General features: G+C 43.7%; 1 protein-coding gene across 6 annotated transcripts in view; it reads right to left on the reverse strand.

Annotated features, from left to right (window-relative positions):
- Nucleotides 1-21,459, reverse strand: part of AUTS2 (activator of transcription and developmental regulator AUTS2) — an 829,433-nt gene that overhangs the window by 16,171 nt on the left and 791,803 nt on the right. For 2 of the 6 annotated variants that reach the window (XM_068154431.1, XM_068154436.1), the window contains 8 exons: nucleotides 13,959-14,436; nucleotides 12,058-12,311; nucleotides 10,928-11,169; nucleotides 10,452-10,496; nucleotides 5,935-6,030; nucleotides 3,742-3,813; nucleotides 2,000-2,029; nucleotides 393-464 (listed from right to left, as the gene is read on the reverse strand). In XM_068154431.1, the coding sequence (XP_068010532.1) occupies nucleotides 393-464; nucleotides 2,000-2,029; nucleotides 3,742-3,813; nucleotides 5,935-6,030; nucleotides 10,452-10,496; nucleotides 10,928-11,169; nucleotides 12,058-12,311; nucleotides 13,959-14,436 (1,289 nt within the window). The remainder of the gene's footprint in view (nucleotides 1-392; nucleotides 465-1,999; nucleotides 2,030-3,741; nucleotides 3,814-5,934; nucleotides 6,031-10,451; nucleotides 10,497-10,927; nucleotides 11,170-12,057; nucleotides 12,312-13,958; nucleotides 14,437-21,459) is intronic. The other 4 variants (XM_068154432.1, XM_068154433.1, XM_068154435.1 and 1 more) reach the window with 4 other exon arrangements.

The raw sequence follows: 21,459 nt of genomic DNA on the forward strand, positions 1-21,459 counted from the left end.
TCTGTCCAAGAACATTCACAAGAGGAATGGGATTCATGTGCAAGCTTCTCCAGACTTAATGAAAAAATGATCTTGATATGTTGGGGTCTTCAGCTCACAGGCACACCCATTTAGCTCCTCCTACCTACAAACTGGTTGTAATCACCTCAGACCTGGTGCCCTTACTCCAAGGCATCACAGACATTCCTGAAACTCTGCCTTTAGGTTTTCAGATGTGCTGTGCCATCACTATGAAACAGAAGGTTATGCTGTAATGGTACAGACAGATGTGTGTGTACACACATGCACATTAGCTGTGCCACACAACTGCTAACAGCAAGAGGCAAACCCTTCCTCTCACACCCCTGCTCTGTGCAATTCATCTCAAATTCAGCTGTGCCCAAAAGACTGACCTTGACTTTCTGTTGGTGATGGTATATCTGCCAGGCGATGTGAACGTGCATAGCACACCACTTCCCAGGTTTCTGCAAAACACAAAGGGATATGACATGAATCAGTAACTTTCAAGACTTTGTGATGCTTTATTCTAGCTCTTGCCAGTCCTCAGCCCACTCTGTTTTCTCTAGGGGATACCCCATGACAAGACAACTGAAAGCTAAGGGTCTCCCTTCAGTGTCTTCCCTCTCCACCCTCTTGGGAAACCAGACACGAAAAAAATTTGCCCTTTGCCAAGAAGTTTATCTGGAAATCCAGGAACAGCCCTGGTCTCTCTCCTCTCCAAATAAACTCATGCTTTGGTTTTATGCTCTCTTGCAGTCTTCTGATGCCACTGACTGAGAATGCATCTTGTGTTGCTGAAATCAGTGGAACTGTCTCCCAGTCAGCAGCTGGGTTACTTCACAACTGTACATTGAGTTCACTTTTGAATGTGCAGCTATTCTAAGACCAGCCTTTCCATCAAAAGATGAATATGAAAGCACTTTGAAAGATCACTCTGGTTTTCAAAATGCATCTGACTCCCTGCATGTAATTGCTGGTCTGTACCTCCAAAAGTCTGGCTCACAAATATACTGAAAAAAATGGAAGTCAGTCAATTCCCTCTGTTTGGTAACGTTCTTGGCATCCTTCCTGTCACCATGCTTTTAAGTCCTGGGGAAGAGACAGGGAGGAAAGAACCAGAGTGCTATTCAGATTTTCTTGTTGATTTTGCACACCAATTCCAGGACATCTTAACTGAAAAAGACTCATCCAGGATATATCTCCTCTAATTTTGTTGGTTAGGGGTCTGTAGTTAACTAGGCAACTACTGCTTCCTGCTGATTTAAAAATACCACAGGAATTCAAGCTATTCAAGCTACTGGTAATTTACATGCTTCACAAACCATGGCATATGGTCTGCCTTCTGTTTCCAGGTGTGTATCACCCGCCAATCAATACACAAAAACCCAAACCCCAGCTCACAGAGGTACTCTTCTTTTGCCTACTCACAGCAACTGTCTGTGCTAGTGGTTAAAGACGTTCACTTGGTTGGGTCAATCAAAACCTAGACCTTCTTGAACATTGAAAAAACCCTTTTGGATCACAGGAAGACTGGATCTTTTGATCCTTATTTCTAAACAATGTAGTGTTTGAAGTGGATTGTCTGGCTATACTTGACAGTGAGGTACTTGGGTAGGAAGTGCCACGCTGAATAACACTGGAAACACACAGTGTATAATGCAAAGCAAAATCCTTCAGTCTGTAGTGAAGTGGCAGGGGATCACTGGCAGGGTAGGCCCCCAGGGTTTGGCTCAGTGTGCTAGAATGATTATTAATATTTAACCTCTAGTACTCATGCTCTGGGGTTGCACGAGTAGAACAGAAAACTTCTAGTGTTCAAACTCTGGATTCTCCTCGCGTGACCACAAGATGCCTGCTAAGAAGGACTGACCATGCCGCTCACCCACACAGTGTAAAGTACCCAAGGTGAAACACTGCTTGCCTCACAATTAGTCTGCTGCTTTAACACAGGGGGGACTGAGATGAGCTTGACAAACTGTATTACAAGAAAATTTCTTACCCTCAACATGGGCCTGAACGGATCTGTCAACTGTGAAGAAGAAATGACAGCTTGGTTACATGCCTGTCACTCAAACAATTGCTTTAATTAACAAATTTGTATTGCTTCATTAAGAGATGAAATTAAAATGTTATCATTTTACTTTCAAATGAAGCTCTTTCAGATAATAATTAGTCCTTAGCCTCCATATTTGAGCAGGTTCCCCTCCCCCCATGGCTGTTGTACCTAAGTGTTGACAAGCAACTAAACAAGCCTCACACTGAGCACTCTGTCCTCTGGCATCTGCATTAATTTGTTGATTTAATGCTACAAAAATGGCTGGTTAACTGCTTTGAAGAAAAACACAGATCTATCCTTTGGGCAAACTTCTGTTCTCATCTTTCAAAGCTGCTTGGCTCACAGGAGATGGGATAGCAGACAGGGACCTTTTTTTCCACAGGCTTGATCCCACGAATTAGGTTGGAACAGGCTGGAAAGGTGTGCCCCTGGAAGCCAGTGACTCTGCTCCACAGCTATGCCATTAGCTCCTTGACTTGTACATTCAAATAGCCATCACAGCCTGACTGTTTTGCTCTCTGTCACAATCTGGCTTTGACTTAAATGTTTTCCACACTGCAGCAGGAGCTCTATGAACCCCCAATTTTCTCATCATTCTTTTTTTATGTGGCCTGCTCTTTTATGGTGGGTGGGGGAATAGACTATTTCCTTATACTCTTTTTTTCGCTCAGTTTCATCAATTAACATGGGAAAATAAATCCAATGTATTGAGTATTTCTCATTTGTGCTGGATTTTCTGCTTTGAAAAGCAGTGCTAAAGGAGATTTATAGGTGTAAGAGGCACTTTGCAGACAGAGTGATGGCACAATCCATCATCTCGAAATAATCGAAACTACACTGCAAGATGAAAGAGAACACAAAGCTCAACGACATAATGATGGGAGCCTCTAGTTACCTTTTCAATTGGATAAATAAAACTCAAAAAATGGGGTTCCTTTTGGTATAAAGCTCAACTAGAGCACCAATTCAGAGAGAACTGAAGTACCGCAGCTTGGCATAACCCAAAGAAAACAGCTTCGCTGTACTTAGAGGTTCAGCCACACCGCAGCGTGGATTTTTGAGGGGAGCTCCCCATTGCTTTTGTCAGAGAGCTCTGCTATAAATGGGACTGTGTATTAATTCAAACATACAAACAACCCAAGGGCATTCACAAAGAACAGAAAAAAACCTAAGAGACAAAGTGCTGAGCCAATAACTGCTGTTCACAGAGGCCAGGACTCAAAAAACTAGAGGCGCCAAGTGATCGATAAAGTGCATCCGTATTTCACTGGTGCAATCAATGAGACAGCAACCAAGGGAATAACTGTCATTACCCACATTAAAAACAATTACAGGGTATAAATGTAAATCTTGAAGAGGTTTGTACATGTCTACGTTGAATTGGACTTTTATGCCTTTACCCCTGGCCCTGCAGGGATGCCTGCTGGCAGCAAGGAAAAAGCTCTTCCCATGTGTAAGGAAAGAGCTCTTCCACTGCATTTCAATCCTTTGCCTTTGCTCGTGATGAACAGAACTAAGGATCAGGATTTAACTTTTTTCTTATACAACTGATCTCATTCTCATTGACTTAAGCAGTACAGACAAAGCTCTAGTTTTAGGATGTTAATCTGGACACGGGGAAGATGGTAGCTCTAGCACTCAAGGTTTTCAGCTTGACTTGAGAAAAATAAACATTTTCTACCGACCCGTGGATCCTTCTGTAGAAGGGTATGTGGGACAGTTCCAGGTCTGGCTGCAACATCAATAGGGTTGGAAGTCTAGAAATACCACAAAGACAGACAGCATTAATGAGTGAGTAACACAACGCATAAAAGCAACTGAAAGAGAAAAACCATACTCCTTTACTATAAACACTGCCCAAGCAATGAAGGCAAACTTTTTAAGGAGGAAAAGATAACCCTTATAATGCATTGAGGAATAGATGCATTGCAATCTTAGTCTGTGAACTTTCATTGCTAACCAACTTCCCGTCAATCTGAAACATGAGGGAACAGTGACTGTTTACACTGGAAAATCTTTCCACTATCACAAAGGTGATTAGCAACATACTTCTGATATCACATCTAAAGTAGTGTTTGGAGGAGCAAGTTCGTGCCCTGCTGCTTATCAGTAATGCCCTGGACTGGCTGAAACTGCTAACCTGGCTGCCAGCACACAGAACATGGCTAATCTCTTCAGTCACAGCACAAGGATCTGAACTCCATCCTCAGCAAACTGCTACCACACAGACATCAGGAAGAAAATATATATATATATGTAAAGAGTTTCCTATGATTTGAATGTCAATGTTCAGCTAATGGGACAAAATGAAGCTTTGTGAAAAAAAATAAATAAAAATACTACATTCAGACAGAGCTTCTTCCTATGTCAAAATGAAGGAGAAAAGAAATCAGCTAGAGTGTAACTAACAATTAAGTAACCCAGTTGTTAACAGCCTGATTACCATACATATGAAGAATTCCACTAATGAACTGCAATTTACATATTCAGTCATTACAGTGGATGGGCCAATTTAAGAGAGGAGGTGTCTTCTCTGCAGACATTTCAGTCCTGATTTCACTCTTTAGTTGCAAAGACTGCAGACTACAGAATACAATTTCCTCCCACTTACAAATCAAGAGTGACTTCATGAAAACAAAAGAAAAACCCCAAACTCATCACATTTATCTGTCTGAGCCATCACAAGTGAGAGAGAACTGAATCTGTGTATTGCACCGTGGTGGAGCTGTGAGATAATTATGGAAATGAGTAAACAATAATGATCATGAGTTCTTCACAACTTGATTATGACATGACCTTACATTAATGTGTACTGAGAACTGAGCACATTGCTTCTAAAGTTAACTATGCCATTATATATGTATGTGATTTTTAAATGCATGTGGACATATCTGAAGCTAATAAGGAAGAATTTATTTTTCACAGAATCACAGAATGATATGGGTTAGAAAAGACCTTTAAGATCACCAGGTCCAACCTTTCTCTAACTCCACCACATCTGGTGCTAAACTATGTCCCTCAGCACCACATCTTCCAACCTGGTCTGGTCTGGTCTGGTCTGGTCTGGTCTGGTCTGGTCTGGTCTGGTCTATTCTATTCTATTCTATTCTATTCTATTCTATTCTATTCTATTCTATTCTATTCTATTCTATTCTATTCTATTCTATCTCTGACTTTTCAAATACTTCTAGGGATAGCGGATTCAAGCACCTCCCTGAGCAGCCTGTTTCAGTGGTTGAGAACACTTTCAGGGAAGGAGTTTCTTCTAATGTCCGACCTAAACTTCCCCTGGTGCAACTTGAGGGCATTTCCTCTCACCCTATCAATTGTTGCTAGGGAGAATAGACCAGCACCCACCTCGCTACAACTTCCTTTCAGGGAGTTATAGAAAGAAGTAAGATCTCCCCTCAGCCTCCAGACTAAATAATCCCAAGACCTGGAAAAAGCCAATTGTCCTGTGTGGAATTAGGCTGTGTCTCAGATCTCAAGTGCTCCAGAACCTAAAGTATCTTAAGGGTACCTACAAGAGAGCTGGTGAGGGACTTTTTAGGGTGTCAGATAATGATAGGACTAGGGGGGATGGAAAAATAGAAATGGATACATTCAGATAGGATGTTAGAAAGAAGTTCTTCCCCATGAGTGTGGCGAGACACTGGAACAGGTTGCCCAGGGAGGTGGTAGAAGCCTCATCCCTGGAGGTTTTTACAGCCAGGCCGGATGGCTCTAAGCAACCTGCTCTTGTGTGAGGTGTCCCTGCCTATGGCAGGGGGTTGGAACTAGATGACCCTTCCAACCCTAACAATTCTATGATTCTAAAGCACATGCTAAACCTTAACCTAACCTGGCTCACCACACCAGTGTACTGTTGTATTTCTTACCTTGGGTTGAAAAGCTCCTTGTAGCGAGCCAAAGGGGCCAGTTGGAGGAATCATGGGAGGAATACCTGATACAGCTGGAGGATAGGAGTGAAACAGCTGTAAGAGAGAGAAGAACATAAATACAAGTGCACGTCAAAACACAGACAGGAAGCTGAACAAGACAGAGAAAGCATTCCCACATAGTATTAGGGAAATGGTACATGGAGAAAACTGAGAAGCATTGAAGAAGTGATCTTGTTGCAACAATGTTAGTTAGAGCAGTCAATGGAATGTTCACAAATGTCATGACGTTTAGAGCTTAAAAGCAGTTCCAAAATCACAAAGCAGCAACCTCTCCTCTGGACTAGGCCATCAGAGAGATTTTCTCCCATCTATTAATTTTCCAGTTGGATAGAAGTTTGAAATGGCTACGGTTTGCCAACCATTTCTAGAGAAAAAGCAGAACACTGAGCCAAGCCAGACTCAGAAAACTCGTGTTTAAATGTATATATATATATATATATATATATAAAAGCCTTATGAGTTCTAGGATATTGTATCATTAAAACTCCATTAGTACCTTAGGTCTGTAATAGTGTCTGTAGGAAATGAGGAAAATACACACAGCTCTTACTTCATTAGCCTGTCTGAGAGGATATCCTGCCACATCTAATATTAGCAGAGAGCCAATCTGATTTGTTAAGAATTATTATTTAAACAAAACACTGAGGCAGAACCTCCCCAAAACCTCAGAGCACTGTTTTTATAAAGACAGGCTACTAAGCATATAAAAGAGAAATGCACATCTCCACTGACCTCACCAATCCAAATGTATCTGTTCTAAGACAATTCAGGGGGGAAAAAAACCCAAACAAACCAACAGCTCCAAAGTGTTCCTGTACTAATGCAGACAAACACAGGGAAACAAGCAAGTAAACCATGGCCTCCAAATCTTATCCCTCTCTGTGCTCTGGCTGTGAGTCTTTTACTTCTGCTGCAACACAGTCACCTGGCTCAATTCCATGGAAAATGCTGAGATTACACACAAAACTGCTTTCTGGTAGGAGGCAAGGGTTCAAAGCATCACACTCCAACTACTTTCCTCACTGTGAACCCTCAGAGCCTAACAGGGGATGGCTGCTAGTTCCCCTGCTGTTGCCACCCAAAAACCTAACAGGGTTATCTGGCTGATACAAATTCACCTCTGAACACAGCTGATCAAACTCAATCTACCGTATGCTACTTTTAAGGTCAAAATAAATGAGTTAATGGCCAACTGAACAGAAGCAGGACTGGGCAAAAGTGAAAGACTGGACATGCAGAGCGGGCACAAACACTGAGAAGATCAATCACATCCCAGAGGAAATCAGTCTCACACGGTTTTGATGGATTTTTTCATGCCAGGCATATGTATGTGCTCTTCTTAATTAGTTTTCCTTCCACTAGCTTATCTTGCAAGGCCATTTCATATCATGTTTATTGAAAGCTGAGAAAATATTTCAGTATTTTAGAGGTATCCATTTTTTTCCTGTGCTCAGAAGTACAGAATCAAGTCTCCTTTCATAAAACATTTCTATTGTTGTTTTTTAGTTCTATTTAATTTGGATATGCTCCATTCAGTGATGCAGAAATCACTTCAGATTAGTTGATACTGAACTGTAGGCATTTGAGAAATCATTAAGAGAAGCATGTTCTCATTTACAGTAACTTTTAATGAGTAAAATGTGTTTTAAATCCCCCAGTGGCCTCTGCATTTAGTTCTGTGTGTAATGGACTAATTCCAAATGATGGAAGGAGACATAATTTTAGAGCATATTCTTCTATTTGCTATTCTATTCTATTCATGTTCTATTGTCTCTGACTAATAATAAGGAAAGCTTTCTTTAGAGTTTTATAACAACTGGCAAGTTAATTAATTGTGACCTTTCCTCAAGGTCAAAATTATTAATAAAAGATAAATATCGTCTCTCCAGGATCTCTTTGTATCTTTGTTAAATTCCTCCAGCTTTCAAAATACTTCTTTCACAGTCAGTGATTCCTTTTTCTCCCTCTTTTTTTGTGCAGCATTTTCCCCTTCTTGCTTTCTCCAGGGAACAAAGCAGTACTCACAGCTCTCCTGGGGCCAAGTGTAATACGCTGAACTGGATCCAGCTTTAGCTGGGAGTAAAAGCAACGCCTCACTGAGCTACGTGCAGCAAGGCCCTCCCTCAAAGAAACGATTGCAAAATCAAAGATGTCAAGAAAGACAACTGGTTTAAATCTCTACATGAGCTTTGTCTCCTATTCTAAAGTAGATTGATTTCAAGGAAACAGACCTTGTTCTCCTGCAAAGTTCACTTGCAAACTTTATAAACATGGCCAGCTTTTATTATTTCATTTTTTTTAAGATATCTGAATTCTTGGTGGGGATCCATAAGGGAAATTCATGTCACCAGGAACAGGTCTGTGGAAGTGTCACAGTATGTTTCACAGAAACTTAAAATGCTTTGGGTAGGAAGGGACCTTTAAAAGGCCATCTAGTCCGAGCCCCCCACAGTCATCAGGGACATCTGCCACTGCAGCAGGTTGCTCAGAGCCCTACCAACCTGACTTGGAATGGTTCCAGGGATGGGCCACCTATCATCCCTCCACCCTTAGTGTAAAAAAATCTCTCCTTCTCTCTAGTCTAATTCTCACCTTTTTCAGTTTAAGCCATCACTCCCTGTCCTGTCACAACAGGCCCTGCTCAAAATACTGTGTTTCTACAATAGGGAAAGCCCTGCCAGCTACGTGCTAAAGCCAGCAAAGATCTGCTTTTTGATACTGCAGCTGCTCAGGAAACTGCTGCAAGCAGTTCCTCTGGTACCTCCAGAGGCTGTAGTCACAGTAGAAGAGATTACTGAAACACCTTGGCTAGCATGGCCTTGCTGTAGTTTAAGAAAAATTGCTAATCCAATGGGATTTGTAGCCATCCCGTTGATCTCCTGGTATTAGCTCACTAAATATCCAACAGACACAGCAGTGCTCATTTTGCAACTGCTCCACAAGGACAAACCTTTCCTGAAGGAAGGGCAGGGGAGGCACAACGGACCAGAGCTCTGCTGGTGGAGCTGCGCCAAGTCCAACAGCGCGGCTCACTGGCTAGCTGAGAACAACGCGAAGCCTTCCCTCACTGGAAAGGGGGTAACACCACGACCCCCACGGCTCGGGTTAACTGCCAGATTTGTAAGAGATTATGTCACTGCATTTGACAAGCATATAGAGCTGGAGACTTCTGCAGTGTTTCCTGTATTACATGTTGACTTCTGTGCTTTATTTGTCTAAAATTCATTTACCTATTTCCCAGTTCCGTGTTCTTGCTTGAATCAACAAGCCAGGGGGGATGATAATCTATCTTTTGACTCCACGTAAAGCTCAGCAAATACCAGTGCAATTTTACAAACAATGATGCAAATGAGCAGCATTACCCTTTGGAGTCGAAGTGATTATCGCAGGCTTAAATGTTTGCCTAATACTCCTGGAGCTCTGATCCTGCAAACACACTCATACAGTTCCAGTTGCTCAAATGAGGTGTCAGAAATTAATAGGCCCAGTCACATGGACTGCAGGCAGGAGCTGTTAGCAGGAACTGTGTTTCGTGGGTACAGCAGGAAGCATCACACCATCATCTTAAACCATTTGGTTTTTTTTTTGCCCAGTTCCACTTCTAAGCAAAATCAACACATAAAGCCAAGTGCTTTGCCAATTTCTGAGTGCTGATGCAGTACTCCTTCTCTCATCAAAATATCACTGTATTGGATTGAGAAATTCTGGTCAGATTCAACCCAGAACCTGCCTGTGTCGATACAATGGAGGAAATACAACTCAGATTCCGGCAGCAAATGAATCAGTAGATTCAAAGCCTTAAGAGCAGAAGCTTTGCCATTCACTGGAATATTAAAAATCAGTTCATCTCACTAAATCACATTTTTGGTAGCTCTCAGGTAAACACAGCTAGTGCATAGCTGGAATCGCACTGCTGTCATCAGACAGCTTTCAAAACATAACAAGCCCAGTGGATCAGATGTGCCTTGGAAATTGGAAGAGTAAGACAAGTTTTCAGGTTTTATAAACCAAAATATGATATATTAGGGGAACTATTAGATTACCTATCCCTGAAGGCTCTGGTATGATAGTTTGTCATTTCATTTCAAGTTTCTCGGGAAAAAATGTCAGTCTAAGGGTTTGTGGCACCACTGAAACACAGTGATGAAATTACTGCTCTTCCCTGCTGCATGTAACAGTCAGCTCTTCTGTCTCATCTTTTTCACATCAACCCTGTCTCCAAATGGTGTATGAGCAAGAGATTTTTTGATTGGAAAAGCTGATACTGCATCTTTATCAGAAACAAGCACCATGAATGCAAGCCTTGAACAAGCCAAAGCAACCAAGGACGATAATGGTAAATCCTGGAGTGATGATTAGGGAGAGATTCGACACTGTGCCATTGATTGAGTGGTGATCCCAACCCACCACAGAAAAGCAGTTAAGTCAGTTTTAGAGAGAGCAATAAAACTCACACTGTGACGGTAGAAGGGGTCAACTTTTGTAGGGTATTTGTCAAACTGCAAAGGGATCAAAGCACAAACTAGTTACTTTATATTTCCTTGCTTGAGTTCTGCTGGTAACACAGAAAACTACTTCTCTATTATTTTGCAACCAACAGAGAGGAAAAAATTATGCAGAACTTCAGTTTGCAATGAACCACTTTGGGATTTTTCTTTCTTCAAGGTAAAACAAAGCCTTTATGCGACAGCAAAAGGGAGGAGCACCAGAGTGCTCCGAGCATTGGGAAGTGTCCCTCCAGCCAGCAGCCTCATCCCTCAGCCCCTGTGCTGCCACCTGAACCTATCACATGTGTGACGGCCACAAGGAAGGGACAGCCCTTCCTCTCCTACTCAATCACACCTGGGCAGCAGAAAACTCCTTCCCCACAACCTGGCAAATGCTTAAAGGTTTGTAATAAAGAATAGAGTTGTGCTCTACTTATCCTCACATTTCTGCCTGGGGTACGCACCATGGGCGGTGCTGGCGTCGGCATGATGGCAGTGGGTGGGATGGCGTGAGGGAAAGGCGTGAAGGTGTGCTGGTGTGTGTGTTGGTGTGTGTGCTGGTGCTGGTGCTGATGCTGGTGGAACTCGGTCCTCAGGTAGGGCGGAGGACCCAGGGAGGCCCCGCGATCTGCGCTCTGCGAGGCCAGAAATCGTGTGTTTAGTTCCTGACGAAGGAGATCTTGTTCTGAAAGACAAACAGCGAAACAACTCTCCATGAGTTCAGGAACTTTCTGGGATCTTGTGCCACTTGATTTTTTGCTGGCTGTGGAGGCAAAGCTGTATTTAAAACTTCCTGGTGATAAATCACAACACTGCGTAGGGGAAGAAAACTCCCTCGGATCTTCCCCAAAGGCCTCAGAGACAGAACAAAAATCTCTATTTCCCTACTCTCCATTTCCCCCTCTCTCCCCTGTCTTCACTACAGCATTCCTCTGAGCATTAACTCAAAGGCTTTCCCTACATTTGTATGGATACAGACAGTGAGAAGGTAGGAGCAAGCTGGAGTGAGAGTAAACACTGAGTGGCTGCTGCTAATATGAATACCCTGCTGTGTGTGGAGAGGTACTTCAGTGCTGATAATCTGTATTTTCTTCCCTCAGTTCCCTCTCAGTAACTTGGGAAGAACAGACACTTCCCATCTCTGGAAGCCTGGAAGAGCACCATTTTCTCCACTGATAAGAATCCCTGCATCCCATCCCTGAGGCATAAAATCATGCATATACACAAGCCCAGGACTGCAATGCTGAGTAGACCTCAACTGCAGCTAAGACTTTGCTAAGGCGGTCATGGGCACATTATGAACCTTAGGTGTTGTTACTATGGGAAGGAAAAAACAGACATGGAAAACCCACAACCTTCAAAAGTACTCACTCCAAGGGCAGTAAGTCACTGGGTATGTCTAGGTGGTTTTAGGCTTTGATATCACTCCAAATCATTCCACAATGAATCCAGTCTCTACCCAACCAACAACCTTCACTGAATGGACCAAACCCAATGATTCTGGCTAAATCTGGAGAATCACCTTCCTACCCTGCACTGGCCATGCTCAGGCCATACTCCATTTGTCTCTTACCTGAGTAGGTACTACCAGCTGGGTGTCCTGGAACCTGCAGTGTCCCTGACGTCAATGGAGGTGGAGGAGGCAAAGCCGTAGGAGGGGCAAACATATTGGGGTGATGTGGGTGTGCAGGGGGCTGGAGGGTGGGCGTGAAGGTATGCAGCGGGCTGTGGCTGGGTAAAGAGAGGGGGAATGGCGAGGCTGAGGGATGGTGAGATATGTGTGGAGGAGGGGCCTGAGTCTTGGCAGGAGTGCTGCTTCTGCTGCTGCTGTTAATGAAAAGAAAAGCAATTAAGCATTGCACAGAGGACAGGGAAGCTCCAAATGTACACACAACACCACCAAGCTACGCATGGCTAGCGTTAAACCCATTACTAATCTAAGTTATATGTTACAAATGCAAGTTACCATTCTAGCTTTCTATCAGTACCACTGTGACACTCCCATCTCCCACCATCTGCTCTACACTTTCTAGTGTCTTTTACTTCCTGTGGTCTCTCTGCACCAAAACCTGAGACGTGTTCTCCCTCTAAGTGGTTGGTATTCTGTCCTCCGGTAACACGGGAATGACACACAAAGGAGTAATCAACCCTATGCATTCATTACTTAATTACCAGGTTCTTTCTGCATGACTGCTTCTGATTCATGTTTTCAGGCAAATGGAGCTCAAAATCAGTAATCACTGCATTAATAAAAGTTAATTTTCCTTTTTGCTATGACTTGGTAAGACGAAAGACTGCAAAAAGTGTGAAGTGAAGTTGAGAAGGCAACAACAGCCATATGCTTGCTCTACAGTTACTGCCTCTCTCTCCCCCCACAATATAATAAGAAAAGTCAGCAAAGTAAATATTTGTGACTACATTGGTTGCAATTTTTCAGGTTCCTTTCCTACTAAGGATTATTTCAAATATGTTCACACAGTGTTTAATTCCACTTCAAGTTAACAACGTGCTTCTGCTGCAGTGACTTTTACAGACATGAATACACCAACTTGGTTAAAAATGAACCAAAGTCTTAAACACCTCCCAGTCTTTAGACAAACTGTGAAGGGACCATAATGCTACTTCACCAGGTGTTGAAGGGCACCTTCTGCCTGCTGGAAGCTCAGATTTGGGGAAAGGTGACCTTGTGCTGACAGCATTGGCTTAGAATGAGGGAAACCTGTGGCCCCTGACTCACAGAGACATCATGGGCTCCTGCGGACATGCTCACAGACTCACAGAAACGTTCCAGTTGGAAAAGATCCTTGGGATCACCAAGTCCAAACAATGCTCTTTACCATCCCTGTTCATCTTTATTATCTTCCTATAAAAGGTGAGGTTTATCTCACTGTAGCCAAGTGCAGAGAAAACCACTGAAGACTTCAAGGTGTCAGCAATACAGGAAAAATGGAAGCTTTAAAGTCATTGGTGCAAGACCATTTGTGCTAGGCTGTCAACAGGGCCAATAGCAGCTGTAGCCTGGGTCTTGCTCCAGGGTATGTCAGTGGTTGGAGAAAGCAGAAGATGTTTACAGGGATGGGAGGGTAAAAGAAGTCAGTGTGCAAGAAGCAGCCCCATGCACTAGAACTGGGAGTTTTCCCTAAGTCTGTATCACATCAAAATCACTCCAAAAACCCTGAGTACACAATGACAGGCAGGAAAAGCAAAAAGCAAATTAACTAAGCGCTCGAGAACACCTCACAGTTACAGGAATGCCAGATCAAAAATAAAGTCATCCTGGCTCGTTTCAGGGAAGGAATTAAGGTTATGTGCACAAAGCCCCCTGTATTTCCCAGTGATGGGACAGGATGTGCTGTCACTTCTCTCCTTTAGCTAATTCATCTCTGCTTCCTCCAGGCATGGTAAAGCATCACCAGCAGCCTGCGAGCCTGCGTGGCGCGCCGCCCCAGCACGCATGGGGCTCCCTTCACTTACCTCAAGCTGTTGAGGCTCAAGCTGCTGCTGTTATAGGCAGAGAGTGGCTGCGAGAGGCCCTGAGAGGCCGGGTGGGGCTGCACCGCAGGCAGGCTGGGATGCGCCGGCTGCACGGGTGACTGCGGCCGGGGCGGGTGCTGGACGGGCGGCGCCGGGGCCGGCGGGCGGCTGGCTTCTTCCGAGGCTGGGGGCAGCTGCGCGGCTTGCGGCGGGGGCGGCTGGGCAGGGGCCTCCGGCCGTGGGGCGAGCGCAGGGCTGGGGCAGGGCGCCTCGGGCTGCGGCTCCAACTGGGGCTGGGCCAAAGGCTGTGTCACCTGAGGACAAGGGTCTTTAGGCACCACAGGCTCAAGTATTGGGTCTTTACTGCTGTCCTGGCTCTTCTCTTGACTCCTTTCTAATCCTGATATTTTCGGGACAGCTGGGCCCCTAGCACCAGGGTCGTCATTTTCAGCTAGTGCGCTGACTCCTAACTCTTTATCTGCAACAACAAAAGAGAGATGGAACAGTTGAGTGTGTGACAAAACAGGCAAAACCAATCCAACCCCTGTGCCCGAGTCACAGGCTGGGCAGTTTGTTTTTATCAAGGACCATGCCAACGTGAAATCAAATTGAATCCAGCCCTTTCCAGCAGCACCCATAACCCACAAGTCCTTCTCCTAATGCTTCTTCTCCTAATGTTGCTTCTCCTATTTTATCATGAGGAAAAAGTTGTTGGTGTCTTCATTAATGTATTAAAAAGACCCAGAACAAGCACACCAGAGTTGAGCTCAGTGCAGTGATTCAAGTGCTTTGCAATTCCTCACCCAGACCTCCCCAAATATCCCCACTACTGCCTTTGGGAAAATACAAGAAGTGCTTTGCTTCTGTCTCTGTAGCACAATGTACATCAGGTCCTCCATGCTCGTCTCCTGGGTCTTCTCTGCTAGGGATTAATTTCCCAGCTTCCCTGTGCTACCATGATTGTATTTCATCAAGAAAAATTAGGCTTGCATAATAATTGCCTGGCTCCAAGATTTGGGGCCATAAACCTAAGCTCATAAATCTGTGCATGCAGGTAATACCATCTGTACGTGTATTTCACAAAACCAGTCCCTAAATGACCACACAAAGCCCACTGAAATGATCTCCTGAATGCCACAAGCACACACAGGTACAGTGAGAGGGAAAGACCTACACAGGAAGCCTGGCTCCAACAGGTTCTCTGCTTGGAGAACTGCTCGTTTCTTCGGCGCATCCCTTTATCCCTAGTTTCTGTTAGACATTTACTGTAACATCTTTATTGCCTGGGCTGCCAAATGAACAGAACAAAAAGCTTAAGGGAAGGAACATATTTTTGCTTTGAGTTTTGTTTCAGTGACATTCATTTCAGACATGACTTTTCATATGAATGGCCAAAGAAGTCAAGGTGACAACTGATTGATTCTGAATATGTTCCCTTTAAAGACATGAGATTTGGACCACACACTCTGCATGTGACTGTGTGCATCTGTCTCTCATCTCTCTCTGATAAGCCTCCTCAAAACACGCCAACTGGAAAAGAAAACAGGACATGGAGGGACTGGAGCATGTCCAGAGAAAGGTAATGAAGCTGGTGAACAGGTCTGGTGAGGAGCAGCTGAGGGAACTGCATTTGTTTAACCTGGAGAAGATGAAGCTGACAGGTGACCTCATTGCTCTCTACAACTACCTGAAAGGAGGTTGGAGTGAGGTGGGGGTTGTCTCTTCTCCCTAATATGAAGTGGTACACCACTTCGTGGTGGTGTTAGATTGACAGTCAGACTTGATGATCCTTAGGGGTCTTTTCCAACCAAAACAATTCCACAGTTCTATAACAAAATAATACATGTTCAAAGAATTGACAGCTACGTTGTTCAAACCCTGAAGTAAAGAAGTGGAAATGAAGACGACGGAGGGTGCACTCTGCCGGCCCATAGCCCTGGCACACAGGTGTTTGCCAGCCTTTACATCCCTGGAGCTGCCAGAGACAGCCTGGCAGGAATGTGTCACAAACATATCATGATTTTGGATTGCACAGATGAAAAAAAGGCCACGTCAGGCTCCCTGTTAGTAAGTGTTTTACAGGCTCCGTGCAATGGTGACCTGCTTGGTTATGTGGAGGCCAGATTAACAATTTGTGGACAGGAGTTGGGGAAAAAAACCTTCGGGGGGCAAAAGGGAGGTAAAGAGGAGGAGAAGAAAGAGCAGGGGAAAGGCATCAGGCTTATTTGCTGGGTATTTAAACCTACTTTAATCACTTCTGGAGTATGCAATCTCCAGCAGGCACAGAGGCTCCTCCACAAAGTTGGATCAGGAGGAGACTATAAGGGAAATGGTGGAACTCCAGAGGAAGAAAAATAATTACTCTGCTGTATGCCTAGGGTCTATCTCACTGCAATTAAACTGCAGGTTCTAAATAAAGGAAACTACATTTGCATTAATTCTTTGGATCAATCCTGTTTGATCAAACATGATTAAAAGTTAGCCAGAGTGTGATCACCACATGTTAAGGCAGGTCCCCAAGGAGGAAAGAAATAAGCAACAGCTTGTTCAGGAAGAGGTGGGTCTATGTTCCTAGTCCTTACAGGTGTAAGAGTTAGGAGATTCATTTAGTTTTTGACAGAAAGGCATAGTAATTAGGGCTTTGAGGGCTTAGCCTTGTCATTAGAAATTCCCTACCAGATGAATACAGTAGGTGGTCTGAAAATCCTGCTGAGGTGATGCTTCCAAACCTATGGGGAACACCCTGCACTCGGTGCATCCATTAAATCTTTTCCTTTGATATTTTTAGTGTCTCTCGTGTGTGTAACATTTATTCAGCACAGGTCTCTGCTGTGGAGTCTGTCCCTCATGCAGTCGTTCCTCCTCTGCTGGAGAAACAGGCTATGAATCCTAGTGTCTCCTGGGTATTTTTTGCTGCTGCTTACATCTTCATTACACAGCCCCTGAAGTACCATTCCTGTTAGCTTGCAGCTTAGGAGATGCTGTATTTAGTGAGCTAATGTTATTCCAAATGTCAAACACTGAACCATGTGTACAGTTTCTCCCTCTCTCTTACACCACTGCACCTGTGCTGTACCCCAGGATGGTGTCAACGTCCTGGAGTCTCTCTGACCCGACTATGCTGGTACATGCCTTGACGGCATAGAAAACAGAATGAATTCTTCATCCCACAGTATCTGTTTAGGGAGTTCAAATCCCACATCAAACACTACCAATTCCATGTTTCAGTATTTCTGGGCTATACAGATGACTCTTTTTCTTTGCATGTCTTTGCACATCACGTCATGTCTGAACACTGACCGACCAACTAACTCGGTGTAAAAGCTAAGGGGGGGAAAAAATCATTCACAGCACTATGACACAGACAACCCAACCATACAACTTCCTGAACTTGTTTATACAGCAGATGAATTCATCTCCAGCCACCAGCTGAGGAACCAAACAAGCTAACTTTGGTTTGATGGCAGCCTCCATACTCTCATCTGGGTAAAGTGAATTGCTGCATCAGTATCCAGAAGAGCAGGAACTTTGATGAACTCCTGTGCTGACACAGGCTTCCCTGTTCCCACTGCAATCAGCAGCATTCAGTCTTTTTACCAGAAACAGAATAAAGCCACGATTTGATGCTGTCTGGGGACTGAGGAGAACCACAGAATCACTATGGTTGGAAAAGACCTTCAACATCATCAAGTCCAACCATTATCTAGCTCTAATAGGGCCACTACAACACCATATCCTTAAGCACTGTATCTAGACAGCTTTTAAATATATCCAATATTCAATAACTTCCCTGTGCAGAGTGTCCCACACATGCAACTGCCATCACTTCCTTTCCTGTCTTTGCCCTTTGATGCATCTTAAATCTCAAATTCCTCTGTTTTCCACTTGACACACGTAATCTGGAGGTGTCTCAAGGTGCAGCTCTTCAAGTAACACAAGCACAGCCAGCAGAGAGCTGGGTCTACGTGGTTACTACTTGACTGGCACAGTAACACCAGAGTTGCAGAGAAGGCCACTCTGGGAAGACCTATAAACAAGCCAAATGACTGCATGTGAGCTGGGAGTTTACATTATATTTCCAGTGGATGGCCAGAGGTGGCATGTTAACATTACAGGCACAAGAGGAAGCCACAGGACAAAACCCAACTATCTTCTGCAGACAAAAAAGGCCATGTTGAAATTCTCCAGATCTGAAATTTGCAAATCCACCACCAAAGAACACTCTAATTTTGCCAGGTCAGGTGTTGTTTGCAGACAGGTTCACTGTGTTTGATTACACCAGAGACGATGCCAAGTGCTAGCACAGGGCATTTCATCACAAGAGCTGGGGCAACACCAGGTTGGACAGAGGTGTGAACTAGGCATCTCTGACCACACCTGGTGGTACTTGGGGAATGACATCTCCTTAAGCAATGTCCTGCATAATGCTGTCAACATGTAATAGCCAAATAGTTCTTCTAAATACAAAATCATCAAAACCTCCATGCCTGGAACAGGTGAGTTTCATTTGGAAACTAGACTTTATCTTATCTTGTCACTCCTGCAGATTCTGTCCATGTTAGGATTCAGCCTCTCTGTGTCTGGCCTGGGAATATTCAGGCCATCTTAAGAGAGAAATTCAGAATCAGCAGTGAATTTTCTGTTCTTTTGAGAGGGTTTTGGATTAAGCTCAAAGGCCTTACTGCACAAGTGAGAGCACCGTAGGAGTTTTCAGCATTTTGCAGCATTATCTTTGGGGGCTAAGCATTCAGCCTCCCAAGGAAATATTTTACAGCATTCTTTAATTGAAAAAAAGAGCATTCCTTTTCTTTTACTACTCTGGTAAGTTAAGTTAAGCACTCCTCTTAACAATATTCTCTCTCCCTAAGTAAAATTTTCTGCAAGCTTCTTATTGAAAGATTAAAATATTAAAAATATAGATCTTTCAAAAAATAGAAACCAAATATTCTCCAGTTTGAACGTGGGGAAGTGGGCAGTTGGTGCAAGCTGTCACAGCCACTACAAACTGTCAGGACTTCTCTGGTATGAAGAATGCAGAAAGCACAAACCCCGCTGCCCGCGGGAAGTATACCTCAATACACATCTCACGAGCCTTGCAATAATTAATCAGATTTAAGACCTGATTGTACATTTCATATTGATTAGACACTGGTCAAGAAAACATTTGGATAAATAAAGGCAGATGACAGAAACTATTACTGCAAAGGATGGAGGAGGTGGTTGGGTACAACAGCCAACAAGTATCATAGAGGCCCTGGAGCAATTCATCTGTTGTACTGGATACACATAATTTGCTGAAACCCATTTCTCATTTTTAGCACAGAGCTATCTTTCATCCTCATTTCCAAGGACACCAGCAAAGTCTTTGATTATGCAAATTGAAACCATGTGTTGAAAAGCGTGGTTGCTAGCAACTCTGTCATCTGCTGATAGCAATTATCCCACGGTAAGCAGGTATTTAGTGCAGCTGAATAGCAAAGACTTGGCGACACGCTTTGTACTTAATTACAAAACAGAGGAGAAAAATCATTCAGGACAAAAGATTTCGCTACCTCCCGCTAAAAATGTTTAGCTTTGGCGCTGAAATGGATTTAATTGTCAACAATGAAGTTGCAGATCAATGAAAAGCAGCACTTAATGGAATTGCACAAGATGTTGACAATTCCTCAGTCATTGAGCAGCTTCTGGCCTTGATTTAAGAACGCAGAGTCCTCAAAGATTTCATATGAAACAATTTATTTCATCCAGCTGTTGAACAGAACGCACGCCAGAAATGGGACTCCTGCATCCTGTATGCTGTGAGTACCATACTGAAAGCACTTAAGCTTGAGTTTTCTAAAAAGTGCCTCTTGACTTAAGGAAAGGAATGGGATAGTGAAGTACAGAACGCCCAAACACCCCTCTCCTTGAAATCGTCGTGTTAAAAACCTCATCAGCAGGGGTAACAGACCCCAGGAGAAAGCAACACCATGATAACGGAATCTTGCTTCAAGGCACACACACAGAGGCACAGCCAAAGGTTTATTTCCAAGAGGAAAAATCTTTTGGCTTCCTAACCTCTCCAGTTGGGAAGCAATAAATCACACCATTAGCTATGCAGCTCTGAAGTGTTCAATAGCCAGGGCTTATTGAAGTGGACTTTTCTCCATCGAGCTGGCAAACTTCCCACAAGGGAAGTGACGCCGGCAAAGCCATTGGGGGATATTCTTTAATAATAATGGGTTTGAGCACAAAGAGCTGAAGTTTCTTGTTTCAATTTTGCATTTTAATTAAAGGAATCCAGGTCTTGCAATCACAACATTTGTAAAGCACACCTAGACTCACAGAAACATAAGTCAGCGTCTTATTAATCCAGCCTGGAGGTCCTGCTTCCTACCACACATGGCAGCCAGCACCACATTTTTTCCAAACCAGGTGTAAAAACCTTGCAGCCAGGGTATGTATATCAACAAGTCCAACCCATAAGACCTCCTGCTGATCTCTGGTCAAAGGCTGGCTTGCACCCAAAAGCCTCATGTTTTCTTCCAAGATTTTCTAGACCTGTGATAACAACCATGGCCTTGTTAAGTACAGCAATCTCAACTCCCTTCTGAGTATTCACAAGTTCTCGCCCAGAGCAGTAAATTTTTTAGCATGCCATATGAAAATATTCCTTCCACAAGGTTTTCATTTCTCACCTTTTAATTCCCCTCAGTTCTTGCATGTCTGTGAGGAAAAAAAAGGACTTCTCTCCAAACTATCAACAGCACCTATTCCTTCACAAGATGAACTTGCTCCCCCTTCTACCTCAAGTTTTTCAACTCCTATCTTCCCAGTCTTTCCTCCTACAAGACTTCTTCATATGCCTGATCACTTCTTATTATTTTCTCTGCTGTTTTGTCACACCTCTTAGGCTTCTGCAGCACTTTCTACAGGAAGCAGCTGACCCAAACTGCACAGCCCTCAGGAGCTGTGCCAAAGCATTTCCATCCTCACCATACTATTCACCACCCAATTCCTCTCTCTCGTTGTAGGCAACTGTTCCCAGCCTGTAGCTGCAGACGTGAGTGCAGGTCTGCCTTAAGTTACCTCTAGTAACATCCAGCTTCTTGCTTTGACTTGCACCAGCTGCTTGAGTGCCCTGTGAGGTCTACAGGCACCTGCATCTTTTGCTTTAATGTGCATTGCTCCAAGCTTGTCCACACTGACTCAGTCCCTATTCTCTCAGCTTGATGAGGTTTCTTTATGTTTCTAATGGCTCTCTCCACCTCCAGCTATCACAGGTACCTTTAGATCATGTGCAGCTGTTGCTGCTTGCCCTCCTGCCTTTCACACTGACCAGCTTAGGAGAGATGACTCAGGATTTCAGCTGCCTTTCATCCAATGCCATGTTGCAAACAGATCATAACAAAAATAACCCAACTCTGCTTTCCTTTCTTTAGCTACATTTTGCTCCTAACATTCCCTTGTTTCTTGGTTCATAACAAATGAACTTTCACAGGAGCAGCTTTTTCATCAGGAT

The sequence above is a fragment of the Melanerpes formicivorus genome, unplaced genomic scaffold (genome assembly GCF_026170545.1).
Source record: "Melanerpes formicivorus ecotype bairdi unplaced genomic scaffold, bMelFor1.0.p_v2 SCAF_29, whole genome shotgun sequence".
Classification (NCBI taxonomy): Eukaryota; Metazoa; Chordata; class Aves; order Piciformes; family Picidae; genus Melanerpes; species Melanerpes formicivorus.